The sequence below is a fragment of the Anastrepha obliqua genome, chromosome 3, assembly GCF_027943255.1.
Source record: "Anastrepha obliqua isolate idAnaObli1 chromosome 3, idAnaObli1_1.0, whole genome shotgun sequence".
Lineage (NCBI taxonomy): Eukaryota > Metazoa > Arthropoda > Insecta > Diptera > Tephritidae > Anastrepha > Anastrepha obliqua.
Window position 1 is genome coordinate 28,344,466 of NC_072894.1, and position 27,538 is coordinate 28,372,003.

General features: G+C 37.2%; 1 protein-coding gene across 1 annotated transcript; it reads right to left on the reverse strand.

The window, feature by feature from the left end:
- Nucleotides 1-6,238: 6,238 nt before the first annotated feature.
- LOC129241451 (uncharacterized) lies at nucleotides 6,239-27,263 on the reverse strand (the record flags this gene model as incomplete). Its single annotated transcript, XM_054877777.1, has 5 exons — nucleotides 6,239-8,318; nucleotides 9,764-11,007; nucleotides 19,691-19,895; nucleotides 23,540-23,623; nucleotides 27,225-27,263. Coding segments are annotated over 5 exons (3,576 nt in total), but the record flags the coding sequence as incomplete, so codon positions are not given.
- Nucleotides 27,264-27,538: the final 275 nt, after the last annotated feature.

Here is a 27,538-nt window from a genome sequence, read left to right on the forward strand (position 1 = left end):
TAGTTCTAAGTACACACTCTAAAGGTGTGAAAAAGTCACATGCATCTGCAGCAAAATATTTAAATAAATCGAAGATAAATAAATGTTTGCAACGCTAGATCGAAGATCGAATTTAAAAACGTTAAGGACTTTCCCGAGCGAGGTCAAAAAAAAAAAAAAAAATATACAAATGCCTCTCCAAAGCAAGATCAGAAAGTCATTGATTTGTTTGTGAGAAAGCCGTTTATCGTTGCCTGAAGCTGAAGTAGTTTTAAGAAGAAGTGGTGTTAATGCTAAAGAAGACCTCTCAAATACCGAAGTACATTGAAAAAGCCGCTGCACTCGTCACTCTTTCTATCACACACTGAAAAAAGACTTGCATGGGCTAAGACAAGGTAGGTTGGTAGTCGTTTGGTAGATTCATTGTGACACCACTTGAACTCATCCTTACATTATTAGCTCCTTTTTAAACCATTCTATAGCTTTTACAGCTTTTTTAAGCTTTGCACATTTAGCTTTTCTAAATCTATTAAGAATGCAGTAACCAGCGTGCGGATCCTAGCTAAGCCTTCACACTCACATAGGAGGTGTCTGATTGTATTTACCATGTTGATGGTTTCTCTATCTATGAATATCTTACAAGTAGCAAGGGGCTAAGCCAAATTCAGAATGGAATTGGACAAAAGTAAAATTCACGGAAGAATCTGCCATTTTGGCGAATAGTTGCATACGCCCATACGTAATTATTAAAGGGTGGTTAAATTTTAAGGGCCGATGTTGAATGTGAACCACATCTAAACGTCAAGCTTTTCCTGCATTGCATTTGACATTTTTCAATCTCAGACTAACTCAATTTGAATCATAGAAAGATACACAATCGAGCAACGCGTTAAAGTTATTCAGGCTTATTATGAAAACGGGCGTTCAAATCAAAATCGCGCACTTCGTGATTTTTTCGGTCAATTTAATCGTCCAAATGTGCGTACAATCGGAAAAATTGTGCAAAAGTTTGGGCAAACTGGGTCTGTAGGAGATGTGAAAACATCAGTGCACGCTCGTACAGCTCGTACTGCAGAAAATATTGGTGCTGTTCGCGATAGTGTGGTTAAAGAGCCGTCCACCTCAACTCGTCGCCGTGCCCAACAATTGTACCGCTCACGCTCGTCGTTGATGAACATTATGCATAAAGACTTGCATTTACACGCTTACAAGGTGGGTGCAATTGATTCAAGAACTAAAGCCTCTCGACCATTTCAAGCGTCGTCAATGGTAAGAATGGTGGCAGGAAATGGCAACAGTCGATGACCAATTTTCGAAGAAAATCATCTTCAGTGATGAAGCACATTTTCACCTCAGTGGATTCGTCAATAAGCAGAATTGCCGTATTTGGACGAATGATAATCCAAGAGTGATTGCCGAAAAACCAATGCACCCACAAAGAGTGACTGTTTGGTGCGGTTTATGGGCCGGCGGTATCATTGGGCCGTATTTTTTCCAAAATGAGACGGTCCGGCAGTTACTGTGAATAGTGTTCGCTATCGTGAGATGCTAACGAACTTTTTATGGCCCGAATTGGAAGATATGGATGTGGATGATATGTGGTTTTAACAGGACGGTGCCACTTGTCACACAGCTAACGAAACAATGGCTCTTTTGCGCGAAAAATTTGATGACCGAATAATCTCACGTCGCGACGATGTCAATTGGCCGCCAAGATCACGTGATTTGACACCGTTGGACTTCTTTCTTTGTGGTTATTTGAAAGAAAAGTTGTACGTCGATTAGCCAGCAACAATTCAACCTCAGCGTCATCGAAAATTTGGACCATCGGATGGAGGTGTGCCGCCGAGACCGCGGCGGCCATTTGACCAATATTTTGTTCCAGTCATAATTGCGCCATATCAGTATTATCATGATAAAGAGAAATGACAATAATTTCCAAAAAAAAATGTATTTTATTCAAAATCAACACCGGCCCTTGAAACTTAACCACCCTTTATAAGCCCATGCAATGCAGTTTGTTAAAATCGAATCGTTCAAATAGTTTCTGAGTCATGACAGTCATGCTTCTATTAGACAGACTTTACATATCTCAATATAATAAAGCAACTGGAAAATACGAAAATGTTTACGTGCGCCAATTTTCGGATAGTTTTCGTGTTGTGTATACTACTTAGAAAAGCCCAGGGAGAGCCTTATTAAAATTAATGGATTTTATGAAATTTTATTTAATTAGTATTGGGATTCATTTTAGTACTTCAGCATTTTCTTCCCAATAGCCTAAGGCGTCCGGTTTTTACTGTTGCAATAAATAAATGAATCCAATTTTTTGTACCTCAATTGGAATTTTTTACAGTTTGGTTTCGGATTTTTTTCAAACAACGTGAGAGCTTCAAGACTTGCAGCCAAATGTCATACTAGAGATACCAGACTCGAGCTGATCTTATTAAATGAGTTAAAACTTCTAGAATATAATTTTTACGCTAAATAACTCAATAACAAAAAAAAAAACAATCCACCTCTAAACACGAAAACCAGCCTAATGTATGTATATAGAGTTTGTATTTGTAAGGTGAACGCAGCTTTAATGGGCTCTGAGCATTCAAAATATTAATATATGGAATGCTTCATTTAAAGAACTATCTTTTACTATCTTTTATATAGTTTTTATTTTGTCTTTATGTCTTTCCAAAACCTCTTTGATTCAAATAAAATTGGATTTTTCTCATAGCTTTTGGCTGCTTTAAATAAGTTGACACTCTGCACAGTTCCTACTTCATCACAAAATTCCAGTGGGGCAGCGCTACGTCAAATATCAAATATCAAAAATTCTATTTTCTTTAAACAAAAGACGGAACTATTTTCTTTCCTCGATCATGACTTAGTCAATTTTTCCTAAGCAGAGTGGAATGCCATTTGTGTAATATTTTGAAACTATTTTGCGAACTCTGCTAGAAAAGCCAGCATATATGTATATGTATGTATGTATGCGCGTATATATGTAAGCACATGAGTTTCAGTTCGAATATATTTTTTTTTGTGTAATATTTTTTCTTTGGACGATTTAGCTGTAATTTTTTGCTTTGTTTTAGCGGTAATTTTTTTCTTCATATCTTATTTTTTTATATTTATATTTTATATCTATGTACATATGTATGAATGCCCTTTATGTATACATTAATGCTTACTTAGTTAAGATAGCTAAATTGTATTTGTAAATGAATTACATTTATTTATGTAGGAGTATGTGAGTTGGAATGCTTTTCATATGTACAGCGCTTCTTGAGCGCTGAAGGATGGGCAGGGCTCATGCGGCAGGGCTGGGTAATAGACGGAAGTTACATAGTGGTACGTACATACAAACGTCAAGAGTTTTTTCGCATTTTCATATTTGTTTCGAATTTACATACGCGTGCATCCATCTTTGTTACGGCATACTTATGTACATTTATGTAAATACGTGCATGCATAGGCCAAGCGCATTTCATGCTAAACGTCAGCGATATATGCCCACTTACATATGTAATATACATGCAAGTTTTTCTATTCATTATCATTGTAATTAAATACATAAGCACGTATGTAAGTATGAAAATACGAATATGCGATATTTTTTTTACATTCTATTTACTGATCAAATACATACATGATAAAATGTAGCTTTATTAATTTTTATAGTTCCACATCTCATCAATTTCATTCACCAATTGCATTGCCATTTCGAATGTCTTACCCTCCGTTTGATTTCTTATTCCTCTAAGACTAATTAGAGCGATGCCATGCCAAGTATTTTGAGCATTGTCGTAAACAATTTTTTCCCAATAATTTTTAACAAACAAAAAAAAAATGGTTTATTTTATCCTGAAAAAATGTGTTTAATGTAAAACGGAGCAGAAAGTAATTCCTTTTAAGCACTCTTTACCAAAATTTTCAACGTTGAATAAATCTCAAAATTTTTAACTTTTTTATAGCTTGAAAAATGTTGTATCTTGAAAAATTATGGGATACCCATTATGAAATTTTCATGGATTGCTGAGCAAAGTCACAGCTATAAATGAAAAAAATGTTTAAATTGGAAAAAAATTTGTTTGTAGTAACTTTGAACAAAAAAATTGATATTGAAAGAAAAAAATGTTTCTGAAAAAAAAATTGAAAGAAAAAAATTTTAATAAAAAAAAAACTTTTGAAAGAAAAAAAATTTTTTTAAAACTATATTTTATCCTAAAATATGTATTTTTAATGTAAAAGGAACAGAAGATATTTCACTTTAAACACACTTTACCAAAATTTTAATTAGATTAATTTTTTATGATGAAAATGTTGTATCTTAAAAAATTATTGGAATCCCACTATGAAATTTTCATGGATTGCTGAGCAAAGTCACAGCTATAAATGAAAAAGTTCATAAAATTGCAAAAAAAAAAAATTTTGTAGCAATTTGGAACAAAAAAATTGATTGTGAAAGAAAATAATGTTAATAAAAAATATTGTTTTTGAAAGAAAAAAAAAATTTTTTTAAACTATATTCTAACCAAAAAAAAAAAATGTGTTTAATATATTATAAAAAGCAGAGAAGATATTTTACTCTGTACCAAGATTTTCAGCGTTGAATAGATATCAAAATTATTAATTTTTTTATAGTTTGAAAAATTTTGTAGCCTGAAAAATTATGGGAGTCCCTCTATGAAACTTCCAGCTATAAATAAAATAATTTAAAAAATTATTCCCAGTAATTTTTAACAGAAAAATTATTTTTGAAAAAAAGGAATTGGTTTTTAAAAACTATAAACTAAAATTTTTTTTTAATGTAAATCTTTACCAAAATTTTTAACGCTGAATAAATCTAAAAATTATTAAGATTGTTTTGAAATTATGGGAATCCCACTATGAAACTTTCAAGTATTCGTGAGCATACTCTCGGCTATAAATAAACAAATTTTGAGTCAGAGCTATGTATACATATATGTAAAAAAAAATTTAAAAAAATAAAAAATTGTTTCTAGTAGTTTTAACCAAAAAAATTGATTTTGAAAGAAAAAAAAATTTTTTTTCTTTTCTTTTTTTTTAATCTATATTTTATTCTAAAAAAGGGTGTTTAATATAAAAAAACCAGAAGATATTTCACTCTCTACCAAAATTTTCAGCGTTGAATAAAATAATAAATTTTTTATTGCTTGAAAAATTGTGCAACTTCAAAAATTATAGGAAACTTATTACAAGACTTTCAGGGATTACATAGTCGCAGCCATAAATAAAAAAATTCAAAAATTACAAAAAAATAAAACCCTAGTAATTTTTAACAAAAAAAAAAACTATTTTGGAAGAAAAAGAAATGTTTTTGAAGGAAAAAAACACTTTTTAAAAACTATAATATATTTTACCCAAAAATTTTTTGTTAGTGTAAAGAAGTAAAGGTATTTCACTTTAAGAATTCTTTACCAAAATTTTCAACGTTGAATAAATTTAAAAATTATTAATCTTGTTATAAGTTGAAAAACTATGAGAATACCACCATGAAACTTTCATGGATTCATGAGCATAGGTTCGGCTATAAATGAACAAATTTTAAAAATTACAAAAAAAAATACAGCTTTTAAAAAAAATCTAAAGTTTATCCCAAAAAAATGTGTTTAATGTAACAAAAAACAGAAGGCACTTCACTTTAAGCACTCTTTACCAAAATTTTGAAGGTTTTTTTTTTCAAAATTATGGGATTCCCAATATGAAACTTTTAGTTTTAATTGGAAAGAGTTTTAAAAATTAAAAAAAAATTTTCTCCTAGTAATTTTTTTTCTACAAAAAATTGTTTTTGAAAGAAAAAAAATTTAAAAATTATATTTTATTTTAATTTTTTTTTTAAGCGCTCTTATCCAAAAATTTCAACATTGAATAAATTTCAAAAATATTTTCTTTATTATTTGAAAAATCCCACTATGAAACTTTCAGGTATTACTAAGTTAAGTCTCAGCTATAAATGAAAAAATTTTTCCTAAAAAAAGGTTATCCTCATTTTTGTTTTTTAATTTCAAAAACACAAGAAGGTATTTCACTTTAAGCGCTCTTTACCAAATATTCAACTTTGAATAAATCTAAAAATTTTTAATTTTTTTACAAATTTTTTTAGTTTACTTTCTTTTACATTCAAGCCTAATAATAAATAAATCAATATTCCTAAAAATTTACGACAATTTCTAAAATACTTGTTCCATTTGGCATTGAATCGCGCATTAGTTTAAACTTGAGTATGCATGTGTGTATGTATTTATTTATGTGTGTGTGTGTGTGCATTTGATAAGCTTAAGCTGACATTATAAAAGTTAAATCTCTAAATTTTCTTATAAATTCGTTTCAGTCCTTTGTGGCAAGGTGGTCGCTCCTACCGCTGCGGTCACACCATCTAAGCCGCTCGCCATCTGCTTCGCTTTAAGCTCACGTTCGTCACGGCTGCTAATCGTTGCAGTCGTCGTCGTCGGCGCTGCGCTAGCATCTTTAATAGTTGTTGGCTGCACTCTTGCCCCAACACCCGGTCCCACACCAACACCACTAAATAGCTTCAAGTGTCGTAACGTTTTCGCTGTAGCCTGGGTACGTTGACTGCTCAGTGTCATCTGCGAATTGGCGCTACTCAAATTCGACGCTGAAGTATTGACGCCGCCTTTACGTCCGCCACGAGATGCGCTTGCGCGCATCGACCATTCATTCTGTTTGAGCAAGAATTGCTTTACATTATATTCCATTTGAGCGATGTCCACATGCTGAGTTGTGGTGTGCAATTCGGCGCTAATTGAGCGCGTCTTATCCGTATCACTGGGATAGTACTTATAGTTGAGTATATCACAAGTAGGTTGTTCGGGCAGCGTTGGCGTTGTGCTGCAAGCGCTGTTGCTATTATTGTATTTATTTGCGAATGTGCCAGCGGTGAATGTCTGGTTTGGATCGGGTGTGGTGTACGCTACAGGCAGGCCGGAGCGTGTAGTGCGGCGATAATAAGTGTTCGCGGCGCATGCTTGTGTTGATGGCGCAGCTTGACTATGACTACCCGATAGGTGGTGGGTGAAGTGTGTGCTATTTACATAATTATAATTGTTGTTGTTCATGCTACAGTTCGTATCTGTCTTTGGGGAGAGTGAGTCTTCGGTAGATTTGTTCGCATCATCCAAACCAGACTGATGGTAGCCATTCGTTTGCGGTTGTGGCGTCGTTTTATAACCCGAATCCATTGAGAGCTTCTCCATAGAGACCGAATCCACTTGATCTAGCGTCGAAAAGGAGGATTGCCGATCTGTGCCACCCGAAGAGTCGCAATTGTTTACAGAGTTCAGCGCTTGTTGTTGTTGCTGCACACGTTGCTGCTGCTGTTGCTGTTGTTGTTGCTCCAACTGTTGCGTATTGCTCTGCACCCATTCGGCAACACGACTGAGCTGCTGACGTCGTAGGATGATGCTCTCTTGAAAATCAATGGCATCGCTAATGGAGCTGGACTGTGTGCAAGACTTGGAATTGTGTGAAGTTTTAGAGCTTGACTCATTTTGTAGCGTGTGATAATTGCTTAGGTGCTTCGGCTTATGCAGAGCCTGCGCTATAGTAGGCAGGCCTCTTTGTGTATCATTGCGCATTTTATTTGTGCCAATAGTTGTTGGTGCTGCTACTACTGCAGTTTGCATAAGGGCCGCATCAAGCGCACCGGTAGGCTGACTTGAAATTGACTTTTGATGGCCTAAGGTCCGTTGATCCAACTTCTTTTCAACAACTCTTAAATTGGCTGCGTCTAGGTGTACATTTGTATTGGTCACATTTCTTGATGTGGTGGGTGTTTCCAATAGGTCTATCAGTGCTGGAACCGTACTATTTGTAATATCAGCAGCAGCGCTTTCTCTTTCTTCGCTTTCGCCACATAACCGCCCGTCCGTCTCATATGTGTTGCTGTCGTTCAACACACAACCGCTTTTATCAATTTCATTTCCAGCCACCTCACACTCTTCCTCGATTTCGTTACGTTGCACCGCTTCAGTGGTTGCACTCATTTCCATTGGCTCCACTTGTATGCTGATGGCATCTATCAATTTTTCTTCCTCCCTCATTGCTGATTCGCTTGTTACCACATCCGTGCCTTGGTTGCTCATTGGTGGCCTTTCGGTGTTCAATACACTTGTCGCATTTGATGTTATAATATCCTTGGTGTCGTCCAGCTCTTCGTCTAAGAGACGTTCGCGTCGCTTATAGATTATGGGTGTAACCGCTTCCATGGACTCAATGTTGTCGAGCAGTATATTGCTCTGGCCATTCTGCTGTATACGCATCGCGCAGAGACGAGGTCCGCGATGTTTTGGATTTTCAGCCTGCAAAAAAAAAGAGGTATTATATAATATGAGAACTTTTATTTGAATGATTAAGAAAGTTCTAAGGTTTTACAGAATTTGTTGATGGCACTACAAAGACGTTAATTAGTCTCGAATAGCGCGATATAGGCAAACTTTCATGAAGAAAACTCTTGGTACCTGGTTTTAGCCATCTAAAGCATTGTATAGTGGGCTGGTCACCTGCAAAGTACTGATAAGAGTAAAAATGTTTCCAAATTCGGACGAAACGAGACTTCATGCAATGTTGAGCTATGCGAGTTTCAGTCTATTGCGCAATTTTTCTTCAGTGGTTAATGAACTATCTTATTTTTTCATTTTAGAATACAACCGTTATATGTTAAGTGGACATGGCTACGGACGTGCTCCTTAGTATTTACGTAGTTATAAGAACTTATAGAGAGTTTCACCAGACATCTTGAGGATCTGGACTTCGCCGATGACATCTGCCTCCTCTCTTACAAACTCTCTGACTTGCAAGCGAAGGCGTGGAGCGCTGCCACGCACTGTCGAACTGGAGGCCAACATCGCCAAGACCAAGGCCATAAGAGTAACCACAATAACGCAAGGCAGATATTGGTTGATGGATGCCCGGTGGTAGTCGTTGAAAGCTTTAACGCCATCACATAGAGGCTACAATATTTCATCAAAAAATGCAGCCGCATCATCTGCAGAATATTCTGGCCAAACACCATCAGTAACGACGCACTGTGGAGATCAACTAACGAGGGACCCATTCTTAGGCAACGCAGAAACGCAGAAAGTGGCGATGGATAAGCCACACATTGAGAAAGCCATCAGATAGCATCACGAGGATGGCAGTGGACTGGAACCTGTGAGGGAGCAGAGGTCGTGGTCGACCAAAAAACGCTTAGGGAAGGTCGATGTTGTGCGAACTAGCAGATGCCGACATCTCATGGGACGGTGCAAAAGTTTTGTCGAGGCCCTATGCTCCCGAGAGGAGTGAACAAGGAGAAAAAATAACAAAAAACAAATCTTGTAAACGAGAAGTTTCGAGGTACGAATTGAGTCCCCTTTCTATGCCCTTTGAAATGTACGGAATCAGAGTTTAACTCTTTCCGGTCGATGCCGCCACAGTGACGGTCGGTGACGCCAGTCTGGCGGCAAAATGTCATTTAGAGGAAAGGAATGATTTGCGGGATCAGTAGAGTGGAGATCAGTAATTTTATTTTGAAACGGAAGACAATAAATCAGTTTCAATGAATTTCGTGTTTTATAATATCCTTGTATTTGATTTAAATCACTAAGGGAGAAATAACTCCGAAGAGCCAAATTTGCTGCGACTGGCTGGTACATCCATCAAATAAACTAAACTTGTATTTGTGTTCACTGGGTATTAACAACCTCTACAGCTATTCTAAAATCTGTGAAACCACAGTTAACGACAAACATCTATGTCCACTTACCTTTATAGTTTTAATCAAATTCCTATTAAAAGTCTCGAACATCTTTGCTCCATCACAGCTGCTCGTTCTGCTCCACAGACTATTCACACTGCCCATGATGGCTGACTTCATGAGACCCTGCTTAACATCGGTAGCACTACAGACACTAGCTGGTGATTTCATTTGTTGCTCCAATGCAGTCTCGCCTAATTCAATACCAGCACCAGTTTTGAGTCTATCGTAGTCCAACAGGTTGGATTGTGAGACTGCACTGAGCAATGGCTTTGCTTCATCGTCTAACTCATCATTACACATCGTTTTCGGTGCTACTTTTTCTGTCGCCTTTTTCGTAGTGTTATGTGCCGCTCCATTGACACCACTGCCAGCGGAGCCATTAAGCAGCTCCAATGCGGTGCCACCACCCTCAATAAAGCGACGTTGGTAGCCAACTTTCATTTGTATGCCAGCCGCAAGGCTATTCGTCTCCAGCAAATACTTCTCACTTCCATATGCACCCAAATGTGTGGTTGGATAGAGTACTGTAGTGCTCACTTTACCAGCACCGCTGCCATTTTGGTGGTGTAGCGCACCACTACCGGCCGTGCGATCACACAAACGATGATGCCCCAATATGGGATTCACCATTAAGTCATCCTTTTTGGCTGGCGTAAATAATTTATCCATATCATTAAGGTCCGATACGGAGCTTTTCGTTTCCGAGATCACAGAGTCACTGGATTTTACCAATTTCATCAGATAAGGACTATTAGTGCGCGACGGTGAATTCAAATTGCTATGGCAACGTAGGCACAATTGTGTGAGCGGTTCATTGAGATTGCCGCCGCTGAGTTGCAACTGGAAGGGAGTTTGCGTAGAGACTGTATAGCAACGTGAGACGTCGGCCAACACTGTCAGATCCTGCTTGGAGCATTTACAAGTGTCACAGTGCTTCACCTCACTTGCTTTCAGTTCGGCCTCCAGGAACTTTGCCATAATGATAGGTGAAATCATATCGGGGTTATTTGAGTCACCATTGCTGAGTGGTGATGAATTTGTTATTACATTTGAATTATTGCTAGTTGCTATGATGTCAGCATTTAGTTCAGCGCTGGATTCGCAGGTATCGTTATTGGTGGTTATTATGTTATTATTAAGAAGTGGCTCTTTGATGCTATTGTTGTCATTATTGCCATTGTTATTGTTATTATTGTTATTATTATTATTGTTGAGATTCATGTTGGAATCTGTTGAAGTACGTTTGCCATCTGATTGAAAAGTGAATGGGTAAACGGAGAGAAAAAGTTAAACTTAAATTTGTGTGAACTCAAATTTTAGGGAATACGAGTATACAATGCAAAAATATTTTGAAAATTTTAATTGAAAATTATTATATCATTAAATTTTTCAAAAAATTTTCAGCACCATTTGATTCTTAGTTATTAGTTATTTTTATGTAAATGTGAATTGAAATTGGTTACAAAAATATAACAGTAAATTTATAAAACAGAAAAAATATTGGAAAGCAAATGAAATGAAAAATAACTTAAAAATAAACGCAATTCAAGTTCAGTCAGTTTTGAGAAAATACTTTTGGCGATCCTGTGTAGCCCAATCTCGGGCGGGTAATCTCTCTTTCCATTACCATGATTTTGACTTTTTGCACATGAGTGGCCAAATGTAAAAATTGGCTCTAAATAAGTAGAAGAGTGAGTTTTACGATGTAGCTAAATTTAGATACTGCGACACATTGTATGAATTAAGGCTCATTTAAAGATTCAACTTGCCTTTGCGGATATTATATACCACCATGATCTAAATCCGACACAAGCGCCAGGTGACGCTCAAGGTCACTAATTTGAGTTCTTTTTTTTTGGTTTTTTGGCTAGATTGCCACATTTGTGATTAAGATTTCCACCAAAATTTTTATTGTCTTCTCTGGACATTTGTAAAAGTTACGACGCCTTAAGTAAATCTGCCTCGGCACGTGCTTTCGGTATTCTGCAGTTTTAAAAATGGATTTGAATTTGCAACAACTAGTTTATATTAAATTTTGCATTAAAAGTGTATTCAATGCTGGGAAAACCTTAGAAATGTGTGGAAACTGTAATTATACTCTAAAAAAGAACAGTCATCTACGAACGGCTCCAAAGATGTCGTGAATCCATCCAGGATAAAGAACATAGTGGCAGTGGCAGGTCGTTGACATCGAAAACTGATGAAAACATTAATGAAGTGAAAGAAAGGTTGATCAATAACCGTAAATTAACCATCAGAGATGTGGCAGACAACTTGGACATTTCGTATGGATCCAGTTGATTTTGCGCCGTGTTGCTGCAAATTTGGTCCCAAATTAAGGGTCCAATTTCACGCAAAACACGAACCGCGTTAATATCTCCAAATATATGATTTTGAAGACTGAATCTGATCCAACATTCAACAAACGCATCATTACTGGAAAAGAGACGTGGGCTTATAAGTACGAAATGCTGTCCAGACGTCAAGCGAGTGTTCCGAGTTCCGAGTGACCCAAGACCAAAAAATAACACATTTTCTACACCATGATTTTTTGCCAAAAGGTCAGACAGTTAAAAACGATTATTATTTGGGTGTTATGGGACGTTTACGTGAAGCATTTTGTCAAAAAATAAAATATTTGTGGGAAAATAACTCGTGAATTTTGCACCATGATAACGCACCGTCGCACAGTGGCATTATTATCGATGAATTTTTGACCAAGAACGAAACGAATACGACCCAACGGTCATCGCACTCATCTGATGTGGCTCCCTGCGATTTTTTCCGGTTTGATCGCCTCAAAATAATCTTAACGAAGAACCTGTTTTAACAGCTGAAAGAAAGTAATGAAAAAATCGAAAATATCTCTAATGGCTATACCGAAAATAGAGTTCCAGAAATGTTTCGAGAACTGAATCAAACGCTGGCATAAGTGCATTGCAGTTGATGGTGAATACTTTGAGGCGATTATATGATTTTGGAGGAATGAACTTGTATTTTGAATTTCCTAAATATATTCCGGAAACTTTTCGATCAAGGTATACTCGTACCACCTTTCTCGTTTACTTTTGATGTTGAAAATCTAATTCAACATCCATTGTGACTATAAAATTCGAAATTTAATATTTTTAATTTAGTTTTAACTAACTTGCAATAAAAATATAGTTCCTTCTTCAACAAAAGTCAGGTGAATCAAAGTTTGGTACCTTGTGGGGAGTTTAGAAAAATATATAAAGTTCTCCTACCATTCTCCACTTAACCATTTTATTCAGAATCTTCGAAAAATGTTGACAATAGGTCAATCAATTTTAGTGCACAAATGTATTACAGGCCCACAAGGATCCAACAAAATATTCAAAAAGAATAATTCTTTATAATGTGATCATATGATTTTCTCTAATACAATAGAAAGTTTTTTACTTTTATAGAAATGAAATCGCTACTAACTAACAAAAGGTATATGCAACAAAGTATCCGAGGTTTGTTCAAGAAATAAGGTGGATCTTCAAATTTCGCAGGCTATGCACGCTCGATTTTCGATTATTCTCTTGTTTATGTTGACACACTCGTCTGCAAGATATTTTCAATATTATTTTAGCAATATAACTCGATTAGTTTGTTTGTCAGAGGCATAAATAAGACAAGTGATTTGCGTGTTCGCCGACTTTCACTATCAAACAAATGGATCAAAGAAGTGGTATCAAATTTTGTGTAGAAAATGGAATTAAGTGCTCAAAAACACCTGAAATGTATAGAGTGGCATACGGTGAGGGTGCTCTGAGTCAAAAAAGTGTTTCCAAGTAGTAAAAGCTTTTCGCAGAAACTTGAGAAGATGTGAATGACGACGCTCGCTCTGGACGCCCCAGCACATCAACAACTGATGCAAATTGTGTTGAAGAAAATTGTTATGGAGAATCGTCGAATCAGAAGTAGAAAAGTTGCTGAGGATGTCGGCATATCGATTGGCTCATACCATGCAACCTTTTCGGAAATTTTGGGTATGAAGCGTGTGGCAACGAAGTTTGTTCCAAAAATGCTGAATTTTGATCAAAAATAACGCCGCAGTAGCATCGCTCAGAAATTGTTGAATGACGTCAACGATGGTGAAGATTTGCTTAAAAGGGTCATAACTGGTGACGAATCATGGGTAAACGAGTATGGTTGTGACATCGAAACCAAAGCCCAATCGTCTCAATGGAAGAGCCCAAGAGAGCCAAGACCAAAAAAAGGACGCTAAGTTCGATCAAATGGCAAGATTTTGCTCAGTGTTACATGGCGTAGTGCATCAGGATATCTTACTGCAAGATCGCCCGGTAAATAAGGAGTACGAGGGGTGCCTTTTATATTTCGGGATTTGGCAACCCTGGTGTTGTAATCTGGCAACTGACAGCTGTATCGCAAAGTTTGACATTTTTTGGCTTTTACGTACTCAGAACGTTTTGAAATACCAGCGCTATTTGTGTTGCTAACAGTAACTTAAAAGATTCATCTCGGTCCAAAAATGGAATTAAATCGTGAACATTTTCGTGCGATTATTTTTTACAACTTTCGACGTGGATTAACTCAGCAACATTGCATGGATGAACTTAATTCATTTTTTGGCGATGAAGCTCCATCAAGGACCAGTGTTTATCGATGGTATGGTGAATTCAATCGTGGTCGTAGTTCACTCCAAGACGAATTTCGTCAAGGTCGTCCAAAATCAGATGTTGTTCCGAAAACCATTGATGCTGTGCGCGAACTGATACTCCAAGATCGTCATGTGACCTATCGTGAGATTGAGACAATCTTAGGCATTAGTGGGACCAGCATACATTCAATATTGCATAAACATTTGATTGTCAAAATAATTTGTTCGCGTTGGATCCCACACAATTTGTCAATTGCTCAAAAAAAGGCTCGTGTCGATTGGTCGAAGGAAATGCTCAAAAAATACGATCGCGGGGCTTCGAAACACGTCTATGACATCGTGACAGGTGATAAATCAGGGATTTACGCGTATGAGCTCGAAAGTAAACAGCAGTCGACTGTATGGGTGTTTCAACATGAGCCAAATCCAACAAAAGTTTTTCGCGCACGAAGCACTTCCAAGCAAATGGTCGCCTGTTTTTTCGGAAAAACTGGACATATCGCAACCGTACCACTAGAGCAACGCAGAACAGTAAATTCTGAGTGGTACACAACCATTTGTTTGCCAGTTGTCTTCCAAGAAATTAGGAAAACCAATCGCCAAAGACGGATCACTCTTCACCAGGACAATGCGAGCTCTCACACATCGGCTCAAACAACTGCATTTTTGAGCACCCAAAACATCGAATTAATGGGTCATCCGCCGTATAGTCCTGACTTGGCACCGAGTGACTTCTTTTTATTCCCGTACGTAAAAAACAAACTGAGAGGTCAAAGTTTTTCGACACCTGAAGAAGCGGTTGCGGCATTCAGAATGCATGTTTTGGAGGTACCTCATTCAGAGTGGCAAAAGTGCTTCGACTATTGGTTCAAACGCATGCAAAAGTGTATAGATCTTCATGGAAAATATTTTGAAAAGCAATAAAGTGATTTTCGATGATTAAAATTTGTTTTTGTTCTCTAATCCCGACATATAAAAGGCGCCCCTCGTATTACCTTGAAGTTATGCGCCGTTTACAACACGGTTATCATGCCACTCTGTTATCAGTCACTGCATTTACCAGATTTGATCCCTTGCGACTTTTTCCTGTTCCCAAGATTTAAGAGACCCATAAAAAGACGACGTTTTGTGACGATTGAGAAGATTAAAACTGAATCGCTGAGCGAGCTCAAGGACGTACCAAAAAGTGCATATCAGAACTGCTTCGAGGATTGGAAAAAACGCTAGCACAAGTGTATTTTAACTGAGGGTGGCTACTTTGAAGGAGATACAAGTATAATAGAAATTGATGAATAAAATAAATATTTTTTGAGAAAAATGAAAATTCACCTAGTTTTTTAAACGCTCCTTGTATGTGTAGCACAATAACAAATCAACAAATATAGAGATCAGAAAGCTACACTTTTCATTTTTATTTTCCCTGCTTGATCCCGCTTTGTGGAGTTTGGCACACACCGAGCATACACATAAGCAGCAAGTTTTTGAAAAAAAAACTGTTTCTTTTGATTTCAGAATTTAAATAGTAACTGGAAATAATTGATAAATTTGATAAAGGCAGAGTGTTAGTAAGCGTTTCAACATTGTATAGCAAAAAAAGACAGCACTTTAACCTGTTAATTTTTTTTTTGGTTTATTGCAGATTGAATAATAATTCCATGAATTTTAAGACACTTCCGTTTATAGACTCGCGTCTTTTGTATGTTTATGCAATTTATGTTTTGGAATAAATTTTAGTTTCGGAAAAAAATGCTTCAGCACTAATGAATTCTTTACAGCTGCACTATGTAATTACTCTTTTGATCCATAAAAGCGTATGGGTATATAAATATTTCGACCCAAGATCCAGCACTCAATACCTGTATCGACTTATTTATATTCTAGAGTTCACTCGGAAGTCTTAAGCATTACAATAAAAACATGTATACAAATATGCTGATGTATTGCACTATATTGTAGATGTGGAAATATTTTAATATTAAAACGCATGAAGTGAAGTTTTGCTTCAGTGTGTCACAGATTTCCAATAAAGGATTCGGCGACAGGTCCAGAGTGAATTCTCTTTACAAAAACGAAAATAAGGAAAAGAGTAACAAAAAAAAAAATCATGTTGAAAGTTGTCACCACTAAGCCGGAACATCACACCAGTCCTTTAAGGCTTTGCCGCATACGCCGCTTATGCCTTAAATGATAAATTTGGTGCAAATGTATGAAAAAAACAGGTCCACAAGCAAAATTGGAAGCGAGTGAAAGCATCCTATTTTTTCCCGAAAGTAGGTAGTTCAAGCTTTAGGGACAAACTACTATTTCGAACATTACGGTGCAATATACATATATGGCATGCGCCAGATGTATGCGAATACTTTCACTTTTGATCTCTTCATATGAATTCAGCCGCCCCCTCTTTTTTTTTGAACATGTCCTACAAAGAGACTATTTTTAGTTTTTTGCACTCGAACGGGTGTGAAGTGAGACTAGTCGTTCTCGAAATTTGTAATTTATATCTAAAGGGTGTTTTTTGAAGAGCTTTAGAACTTAAATTGTTAGTATAAAACAGGAATATTGTTGGAATGTTTTTTTATTATAATCTAGTAGATAATTTCATGGCACTATTTTTGTAATATGATATTCGGCATAAGTTCGCCTTGGCTACAAGTTACATGGTCTGTTCGATCAAATTTTGAGTGAATAATAATTTTAAATAAGCCCAATCAGCAAAAATGCGACGCAAACGATGGTCATTTGGCTTCAATTCTTGCACGAGCTTTACGTTATAGACACGGCCAGCCAACAAGTTGAAAAGGACGAGAAATCGACATTTTGTCATTTTCTTCACCACTTCGCTCTATAAACTTCGCGAACAGATTGATTTTTTCAAAGAAAATTTTCACAATTCGAAAGCTTTGTTCTGACGTTAAATGATTCATTATGACTTGCCAAACCTTACTGAATAGAAGTGCCAACACAGTTTGCCAATCTCAGCTGTCAAACCATAGTTATCGTTATCGATTGTTATCACGCGGCTAAAAAATATCCGATGTATGAAACAAAACTGATATTTGATAATTCTTCATTTTTTGGCCGGCGATGTTTTGGCGAGATGATGTTATAATATTGACGTACCTCACTTGAAGTACGAAGTTCAAATTTTGACACAGGCAAACAAAATTGTATTAATTTTTTATTTTCCTTTAATATTTACGTTTTTCGCAAATGTTAGAAGGTCGTTGAATATTTGATTTGAAAAATTCACACGCCCGAGAGCGGACAAGACAGATCACGCGCAACTACTGCCAAACTATGTACATACTTTTTTTCAGTATTCATTGACATATCTTCAGGGGAAGACTTACACCTCAACCAACCATTAGACCAACAATAATGTTTTGTACGCTTGATTGTCAAAGCAAAGTAGTGGCAAAGTAGAAAACAAAGAACGAATTCGCCTTACTTCATTCTAGACTAATAGCCACATGGATACGGCGAAAGAAAAAAAAAACAAATCAGCTGATTTACCACCACCACCTTTAATAGATTCCTTGAAAATGTATACAAATTCTAAAATTGTACTACGAAAATCGACGCTCTGTGAAAAGTGTTCATCGCATGCTCAGGGTGAGTTGGGTGTACATAACCATTCAACGATGAGGTCCATATTTGGCTTAATGGTTATGTCAATAAGCAAAATTGCCATATTTGGTTGAAGACCAATCCGAAGCCATTCAAGAACAGTCATTACATCCATTGAAAACAACCGTTTGATGTGGCCTATAGACTAGACTAGAGGAATCATCAGCTCATTTTTCTTCAAAGACGAGGCTGGCGCTAATGTAACGGTAAATGGCGAACGCTATCGCGCCATGATAAACGACTATTTGATACCGGATGCCGGAAATTGAAGCCCGTGATCTCCACAAAATTTGGTTCCAACAAGACTGCGGACGGCGCTCTTTGCCATAAAGTCCGTGAATCAATAGATTTATTGCGTCGTAGTTTCGGTGAGCACTTTTACTCTCGTCTCGGACCAGTGGATAGGCCACCAAGATCGCGCGATTTTACATCTTTGGACTTTTATGCGTTGGGGTACGTACAGTTTAAATGCTTTGTGCATGAATCCGCTTCGATTGAGACATTGGAAGCCAGATTTCCTAAAGTTATACACGAGAAACCGCCCGAAGTCCTCCAGCGAGTCATTCAAAATTGTTGTTTACGGATGGTTGAATTACGGTGCAGTTGCGGCAAACATTTGAAAGGGATTATCTTTAAAAAATAAAAGTCATAGAACCATTCTACACAAAAATAATAATGATTGCACTATCAAATTTAATTTTCTTTGTTTTATTTCAATTTAAAATCCGATATCTTTAAATTGATAATCTATTACATTTTTGCTTTTGTCAATTTTATGTGTGAAATACCTTATGTTCAGCCATCTTCGTTCGCATACTCTGGCCAAAGGCCAGCCATGCAAAAATTTATGTACACCTGAGCAAAGTTTACACAAATTTATGTATTCCGAAACTTGACCATTTAGTTACCAAAATTCTAGAGCAATTCACCCACTATATATTACTTACAGCTCATCAAATGGAAGCCGACATCTTTAGCAGTGAATTTTATTTTTGTTTAATTTGCGAATCGCCATATTTTAATTAGAAATAACCAACCAAAATTGACGACTGGTAGTCAAAATTCTGCCCATTATTAACGAGATTTTGCCGCAGTAGCTTAACAAAATTGGACTTGCCGAAGTCGATGAAGCCATGTGCCCAATATAAACACTAAATGCTATAAACTTTTAAAGCTATTAAGCAAAAAATATTTTATAATTTTCATTAGAAATAAATTTCTAACTAAAACAACACCCCTTACATGTGTAGTAGCAAAAATTTCAAAGTAAAGTGTTATATAAATATTTGTGTATGGGTTGACTGACGTTTTCTTTCTCTTTTTGTATGCCATTCAGAAAAAAAATCTTTTGATTGACTTTTGCTGACTAGTTCTAAAACAAACAATAAAAACTCGGTGCAAATTTTAGGCGCTGCCATACCTCTTGGCCCACTAAAAGCACTACATAGTAGTGGCATTAGCACTATTTTCTCATTTCAGTTTTTTGGTGTAGGAGTAAAAGTCCATAAATATGTGCATTTTTCATGCTCCAGTCATTGAGGAGGAATACTTTAAATTCCAAAAATTCTGCAACTAAAAAATTAAAATTAAGTGAAGGAAAACCAGACTAAAAACAAAATTAATGAAAAAAAATTGAAAAAAAAGAAAAAAACAAACTAAAATCACGGTCTACTAACACTTACCAAGCCCCCGCATTGAGTATACCATTGCAGTAGGTGGAAAGGGGCATGCTGTTGGCGGCGGTGAATCCGATGCAGGAAGTACTTTGTAGGAAGCTGTGGTGGCGGTGCCAACACCGCTAGTGCTGCCTTCCGAATCAGAATGTGAATTTGTCTCTAGGCGCATGTAAGCTGATACTTTCGATTGTATGTCGATGGGTAGCTGTGTTGTGAGCGGATAGATGGAAAAGAAAAAAAGTGAGCTGTATAGTAAAAATTTAATAGTTATATAATATTTAAAATTTAATTGCTTGTAATAACCGAGGTAAGGTGATTCTGCAAATAGAATACAAATTCTGGTACAAATATTCAGATCAAATCTTAGTTTGGGTTATGTGCCTAAGATTTGGTGGGAGGTCTAGGTATTATTCCTACTAAAGGGAGGCAATAAGCTTCCTGAATCTCCCAAATCCTATAGGCCAATCAGTCTTACATCTTTCATGTTGAAAACCATCGAAAAGCTACTGGACTGTTACCTAAGAGAGGAGTTTGTCTCGGTAATCCGACTCCATAAACTGCAATTTGCATATCAAAAAGGAAAATTTACAGTTACAGCACTGCACACAATTGTTCGCAGTATAGAAAAGGCTCTTGACCTAAAGGAAATAGCCCTCAGCGCTTTTATGGGCATGGAGGGTGAATTTGATAACGTGAACTTTCAAGCACTAGAACTGGCACTCCCCAATAGGGGAGCCGATCCAGCTATTGTTAAATGGCCAAGTTACCCTCAGTGTTACAGCCGTTGTCTTTGGACAACAAAACAACTCTTGGGCAAATCCTGGGGTCTGAACCTTAAAATGACCTTCTGGATCTACACCCAAATGGTAAGACCAATTGTACTAAATGGGGCTTTGGTATGGTAAGTTAAAACAAATCAAACTAGTTCTATATCAAAATAGTGTAAACTACAAAGGCTGCCGTACCCAACCATAACAGGGGCCATGAGAACTACCCCAACTGCTGGCATGGAAGCGCTTTTAAATTTACCCCCGCTACATTTCCGCATTATTTAGCAATACCTACAAGAGGAAGCTGCTATGCCAGCACTCTCCTTTCATATGAAAGAAAAACTTCAACCAGGAGATCTTACTGGACACCTCAATATCATGCAGTATGCATAACCCAGGCGAATGACCACCCGTACTCAATTTTATAAAGAGATAGGTAGGTAAGTAGGTAAGATGGCAAGAGTACCCCAGGTACGCTACAAGTAGCACTTACGTGCCGTTTTGATACCATAAAGTGGACCACTAACTGTGAAAGGATTAAGGGAGGAGATAAAACCGTCTACAGCCATCCAGTGCTGTTGATGTAGCGGAGGAGAGAAAAAGGATCTAGGCTGGAGAATTTCATCAAGTCATCCCCAAAGAGGACGCCGAGGAACCTCAAGCGCCTAGCCGCCAAAGCCGGACATCTGCAGAGAAAGTGTTCCACAATCTCTTTCTCTGTAGGATCCCCACAGCTTCTGCAATGGGGGTTGTACGGAATTCCAAGCTTCTCCGCGTGAGTGCCGATCACCCAGTGGCCAGTGATCACCGCAATGAGTTTGGAAATTGAGTGGCGGGGGGTTCCCATCACCTTAAGCGTTCTGCGTTCAGCTGGATCCGATTCTGCCGCCCCCTTCCTGGCAAGCTCATCGGCAATTTCATTTCCCTCTATATTCCTGGGCCCAGGAACCCAGATAAGGGAAATGTTTCCTGCTCGTTCGAGGCGTTTAAGTTCCTCCTTACAGGAGTTCACGAGAAGAGAGCTGCAATATGGCGACGACAGTGCCTTGATTGCAGCTTGGCTATCGGAAAAAATATTAATGTCTCCCTCCCAACAGCGATCCTGAAGCATTTTGCATGCCTGCAGGATCGCGAAGACCTCTGCTTGAAAGACGCTGCTTGTTTCCGGCAGTTTATAGGAGACCGAAATGCTGGCTGATTTAGAGTAGACCCCGCTTATAAAGAGATACAAAGTTATCTTCCCGTCTAGGGAATAGTGGAACACGAACCCAACATGGACTCATAAAAATGGTACACAGATGGTTCCGAAGCGCTTCAAGGAGTAGGAGCAGGAATAGTGGGGCCTAGAGCACACAAATCCCTTACACTAAGAACAGATACCTGAATTTTACATGAGGAGCTCTTCGCCATAATGGGAGTAGTGGAAATGATATCCAAAAGAGGGTTTGAGAAAGTAAAAATTAAAATACTTTCGGACAGCCAATCGGTTCTCAAAGCCTTGAATAGCTTCACTTTAAAGTCAAAAGTCCTAAAAGAGTGTAACAATGCACTCAACAAACTGACCACTCATAATCAGATCTCACTGATTTGTGTACCAGGACATGAGGGGCACGAAAGGAACGAGAAGACAGACTTTTTGATGCCAAAAAAGGGACAGAAGGGCTATTTATTGGGCCTACTCCATTTTTCGGCTTTAACAAAAATAATATAAAACAGAAAACGAAAGAATGGATCTAAGCTAGAATCAGGGAGCACTGGAACGACACAAGCGGCTTTAATCATTGCAAAAAGTTTTGCCAACAGGAGTAGAAAATTTAGTGTTTCTCGAGGGGGTATTATTGACAAAACAATATACCTCAATATTCTAAAAGACAATCTACTCCAAAGTGCTGCGAAACTTGGAATAAAAAAATATATGAATTACCTTTTTTATACTGCAATTGCGTTTAAATTATTTGATATTTAGATGTTTTCAAAAATAAGCTGTGAGCCACTGTATACGAAGGTAAACTTTCCATTATCGAACGCGTTTATTACGAAAATATGTAAATAACCAGCTTTATTCTTTAATCTATTTCGACACTTGATAATCTAACGGCTGATTTTTAAACTAAAACTTCCACGAAAACTATTCATTTCTCTAATAAAGTTTGATGGCTAAAATATTTCTAATGATGCTTTCCATTTCAATTCAACCGGGCTATTCGGGACATGTTCTTCGATTTCGATGTAACTCAAATATGTTGCTCTCTGGTCAAAATACTGAGACACGTATTTTTTTGTTCGCCCGAAAAAAATTTTTTTCAAGATTTATCGGCAATTTTGTTCTTCGGCCCAAAATCGATTTTTTTTCATTATATAAGAATTTTTTTTTAAATGGTCATAACTTAGTCAAAAACGAACCGATTTTAATAATTATGGGTTCGAAATGATCGTCATTAGTTACACGAACGACTTCATGTAGAAATAATTGCAAAGTAGTTGAATTTTTTTATTTTCCAAAAAACAAAAAGTGTGAAATAGGAGACGTTTAGATATGCAAATTCAACCTTTCTAACTCTCTAACGACCCTGTAAAGGGCGAATTCAAAATAGTATAACTTTTTTTATATTAATCGCAAAAATATTTTTAAAAATGGATTTTAAAGCTGAAGACTAGTACTTTCCGATGCCGTTGTGGGAAATTAAAAAAAAAACTTTACCTTGCTCAAACAAAAATTAAAAAAATGGCCAAAATCTGCATTTTTTACTATTTAACCTCAAATTGCCAAAAATCCTGACATGCTGGAGCATTTTCAAGGTCATATTCGTTTTCAGCATAAAAAAACCTTCAAGAAACACCCATAGTCATTTTAGAAACTGTACCTCGCAGGACTGTGAAATATATCCGATACATTTTGGTACATAAACTTTATTTTTACTTAATTGTAAAATGTGAAAAATTGATGGGTGATATAACTTTTTAATAATTTTTTTCGTAATCAGGACACCAAATTACAAAGTAATTAGTTAAAATTATCGAAAAAGTTTTTTGGTTGTTGGCCTGTGTATTTAATATTTGATTATGCGTTGCTACTCACCGATGATACTTTTTGAGGCATGAAACTGTCTGGTTTGCACTGCAACAGTTGTATCGCTAAATTTATATCAGATTTGTAGCGCTCCTGAAATAAAAACAAAAAAAAAAATCTAAGTGAATATTTAAATATGTAATGCATTTATAGTTATATGTAAAAACTTATAAATACTTTTTATTTATTATTTACATTTATAAATAACAGTCCAACAAAAAAAATAATAATAAAAATTAAGATCTACACATTGCAAGTTCAAATATTCACGTCCGAGCTGCACGACAACGATTACGATTCCCAAGAGATTATGATTGCAGTGATCCCCAAACGCTAAGAAAGACTGATGACAATTAAAGTTATCGTTCATTGAATGATCTTAAATTACGATTGCAATAATCTTAGGTGGAGTCAATCAAGCGCGGAATCGCTATAATCGTAATCGAAGTTCGTTAGAAGGACGATTACTTTAATTGTACGAGTATTCCTAGATTTTTATTCTAAGATTTACTCACAGAGAATTACTTTTATGAATCAGTGGCTCAGGGCCAAAATAATGCAGCAACTGCTTGTGGCAATATTAAGTGGAAATCTTGCAAATATTTTTTTGTTTTTGCTATTTTTATTTAATTTCATATATTTTTGGAGTAACCACGTAAAATATTAATTTGGGTAAAAATAAATCCATGATTTTCTCGGTAGATGGCTGTAGTGGTTGATATCTCGTAAAGTATCGATCAAACTATTTAAAGTTTATGCTCATTGTCAAGATGACATTTCACACTGAAAAAATTATTTTGTTGTTTTTTGTTTATCCCATTCAGTTGTGAGACGATTATAAAGACGCAAATGCAATCCCGTCCGCTAAAATTGTGAATGGGGCTTATGGTGCCGTTGCTGGAACCACTTTTTTTTTTCCTTGTGCACTCCTCTCGGGAGCATGGGGCCTCAACAAGACTCTTTCATCGTATACGGTTCTGTGTTGTTGTTTTTGCACCGTCTCATGAGATGTCGGCATTTGCTAGTTCGCGCAGCGTCGATCTTCTCCAAGTATTTTTTGGTCAACCGCGACCTCTGCTCCGTTGCGGGTCCAGTCCAGCACCATTCTTGTGATGCTCTCTGGTGGTTTTCTCAATGTGTAACCTATCCATCACCACTTTCTGCGTTTAATTTGCCTAGGGATGGGGTTTTCGTTCGTTAATCTTCACATCGTTACTGATGGTGTTTGGCCAGAATATTCTGCAGATGATGCGGAGGCATTTGTAGATCAAAGATTGTAGCCTCTGTGTGATGGTGTTAGAGACCAGCCATGTTTCGGTTTCGTACAACAATACTGCCTTTACGCATGAGCCGAATATTCGTAGTTTACTACTACTAGTGCGCCTGGAGATTTGCGAACTCCCCCATAACGCATGCATTCGTCCGAATGCCGCTCTTGCTTTGTTTAGCCTGCAGTTGAGATCTTCATCTGCTCCACCATCTGCCGTGATGATGCAGCTGAGGCAGCTGAAGTTTTCGACGAATTCCGCCAACCAATATCTGCCTTGCGTTATTGTGGTTAACTCTCATGGCCTTGGTCTTGGCGATGTTGACCTCCAGTCCGACAGTGCGTGTGAAAGAGGAGGCAGATGTCATTGGCCAAGTCCAGATCCTCAAGATGTCTGGTGAAACTCCATAGAATGCCTTTTTTGTGCAGGGTCAGTTGGCTCAAGCCGTATACGGTTCAAGGACGATGGCGAAGAGAAGGGGCGAGAGGGGACAACCTTGCCTTATGCTTCAGTTGGTGGTGAATACATCGCTGATATCACATTTGTGAAGCTCTGCCAGTTCGGAGTTCTCGTAGAGGGCTTTAATGAGACGGATTATCTTGGCAGGAGCTCCCTTTCTACTCAGTGCCAGCCATATTGCGAATCGCTTGATAGTTTAATAATGTAACAACTAAATACGTGCAATTTTGGTTTCGCCGGTTCCGTTCAAGAATTTTTGATGTTAAATAGAATGTCGATAATGTTGATAAAATCACAAAAAGTTTGTAGTCGAAGCATCGCCCAAAAGCTAAAGATCGATAATAAAACAGTTCTAAATCATTTGTGCAAAAATTTTACGCAAAAATAATGGATTTCTCATGGACCTTGCGAATAGTACGGAAAAACCCGCATGAGGGCACTCGAACAACTGCAAATGAAGTTGAAAAATATCTTGTGGAAAAGAGCTGTTCTGAAACTGTCAGCAGAGTCCTAAGAGAAGCTGATGTCAATGGATGCAAAGCCCGCATCAAACTATTTATTAGTGCTAAACACGGCACTTCCAGCTGGAAATTTTATAAGAAACTACATAACTAAGGACCAGATCTGATCTTCAACTCCTAAATGGCGTTGGAGTCCAGGTGTTTCCAAAAAACGTATACTCATATATGGTCCTATGTAGGTGATAATTAGCATTTTCTTACGCTAAAAATCAAATAAACCTCTTACAATAACCCCTCTGAGCTCGATCGCTATACTGTCAAATAAAAGTCACGAATTAATGCCAACACACTTGCCTTACTTTATTTCCAATAATTTACTTTAAGTGTAGAAGTTCTCCTTAAAACTAAATCGCTCTATTTTTTTCGTTTATTCGCCTACAAGTTCAACTTTCAACTGAATACCTCAAGCGTATGCACCTCTGCTTATATAAGGTGAAGTCCAAAATAAAAAAGTTTCAGGTCATTGACTGAAATCCGTAATGTGCTTCAGGATGTCGGTATAAGCCTTTTGGATGGCCTCTATGGACGCAAAACGTTTTCCGTTCATGACCAAATGTAATTTTCCGATTGCATTATCATGCAATAAGCGCCAGCTGCCTCCTTCGCGCTATTCAGGGCGAATTCGACGAATGCGATGCAACAAACGCTACCAAACGCCAAGATAGAAAATTGCATTGACGGTCCAAACCCGTTGGTACGAACTCCTTGTGGACAATTCCCTTGGAATTGTAAAAACAAATGAGCATCGACTTGATTTATGACTTCTCAAAACACGATTTTTTGGGTGGTGGTTCGTCTGGGGCCTTCCATTCGTCATTTTGACGCTTAGTGTCAGGTTCACGTTGGAAACACCACGTTTCATGACCGGTTACGATGTTGTAAAGGAAGTTCTCGTCTTTTCTCGCCTCTTTAATGAGGTTTTTCAAATGTTGAATTCTGAGCAATTTATAGTCCTTAGTTAACTTGTGCGGAATTAAACGTGCACAGACCTTTCGTAAGTCCAAATGATAAATCGGTAAATTGATGTTTTGGAGATATTCAACTCCGATTCGATGAATTTCAATGATGATTTCGGTTCATTTTTGATAAATTTACGAACAATTTCGATGGAGTTCTCGGTGATTACTGATTTTGGGTGACCCGTATGTTCATTGTCACTTAGTTGTATGTTTCGGTAAACGTTTTACCGATTTTAAAACAAAATTTTATATTAGCTCTTTGTTCTATAGATACTCATTTTTGTACCGATGACACAAACATACTGACATTTTAGACGCAATAACTTCGCTTCCAAGCTTTCACTGGAAGCCAGCTAGGAATGTAACTCCCAACACATTAACTAATTAAAAAGATGACGCCACCAAACACATTTTTATGACGCCAGTCATGTTTACTAGTTATACTTCACATTGTATATAGGTACATGTGCTTAATAACAGTGCTAACTATCGTAATTTTTAGTTTTGCCAGCTCGTATCTTCTGGCGAGTTTTGCTGTTGTAGCAGCTTACTTAACCCCGTTTGACCGATGTAGTAACCTGTCGTCTTCGACTAACTCATCTAGCGATAGACCCAGAAAATGTGCTATGTTTCGCTATCTGCTGTCACCACCAAGGCTAATTCATGTTTTGGTTTTGGCATCGGGAATATATATCGGGTTATTTTTAAGAGCTTGCGAAATAAAATGACAACACGAAACAGAAATATTGTTGGATTTTGGTTTGTTTTTAGATAGTTTCATTGCGTTCATTCTATATAATA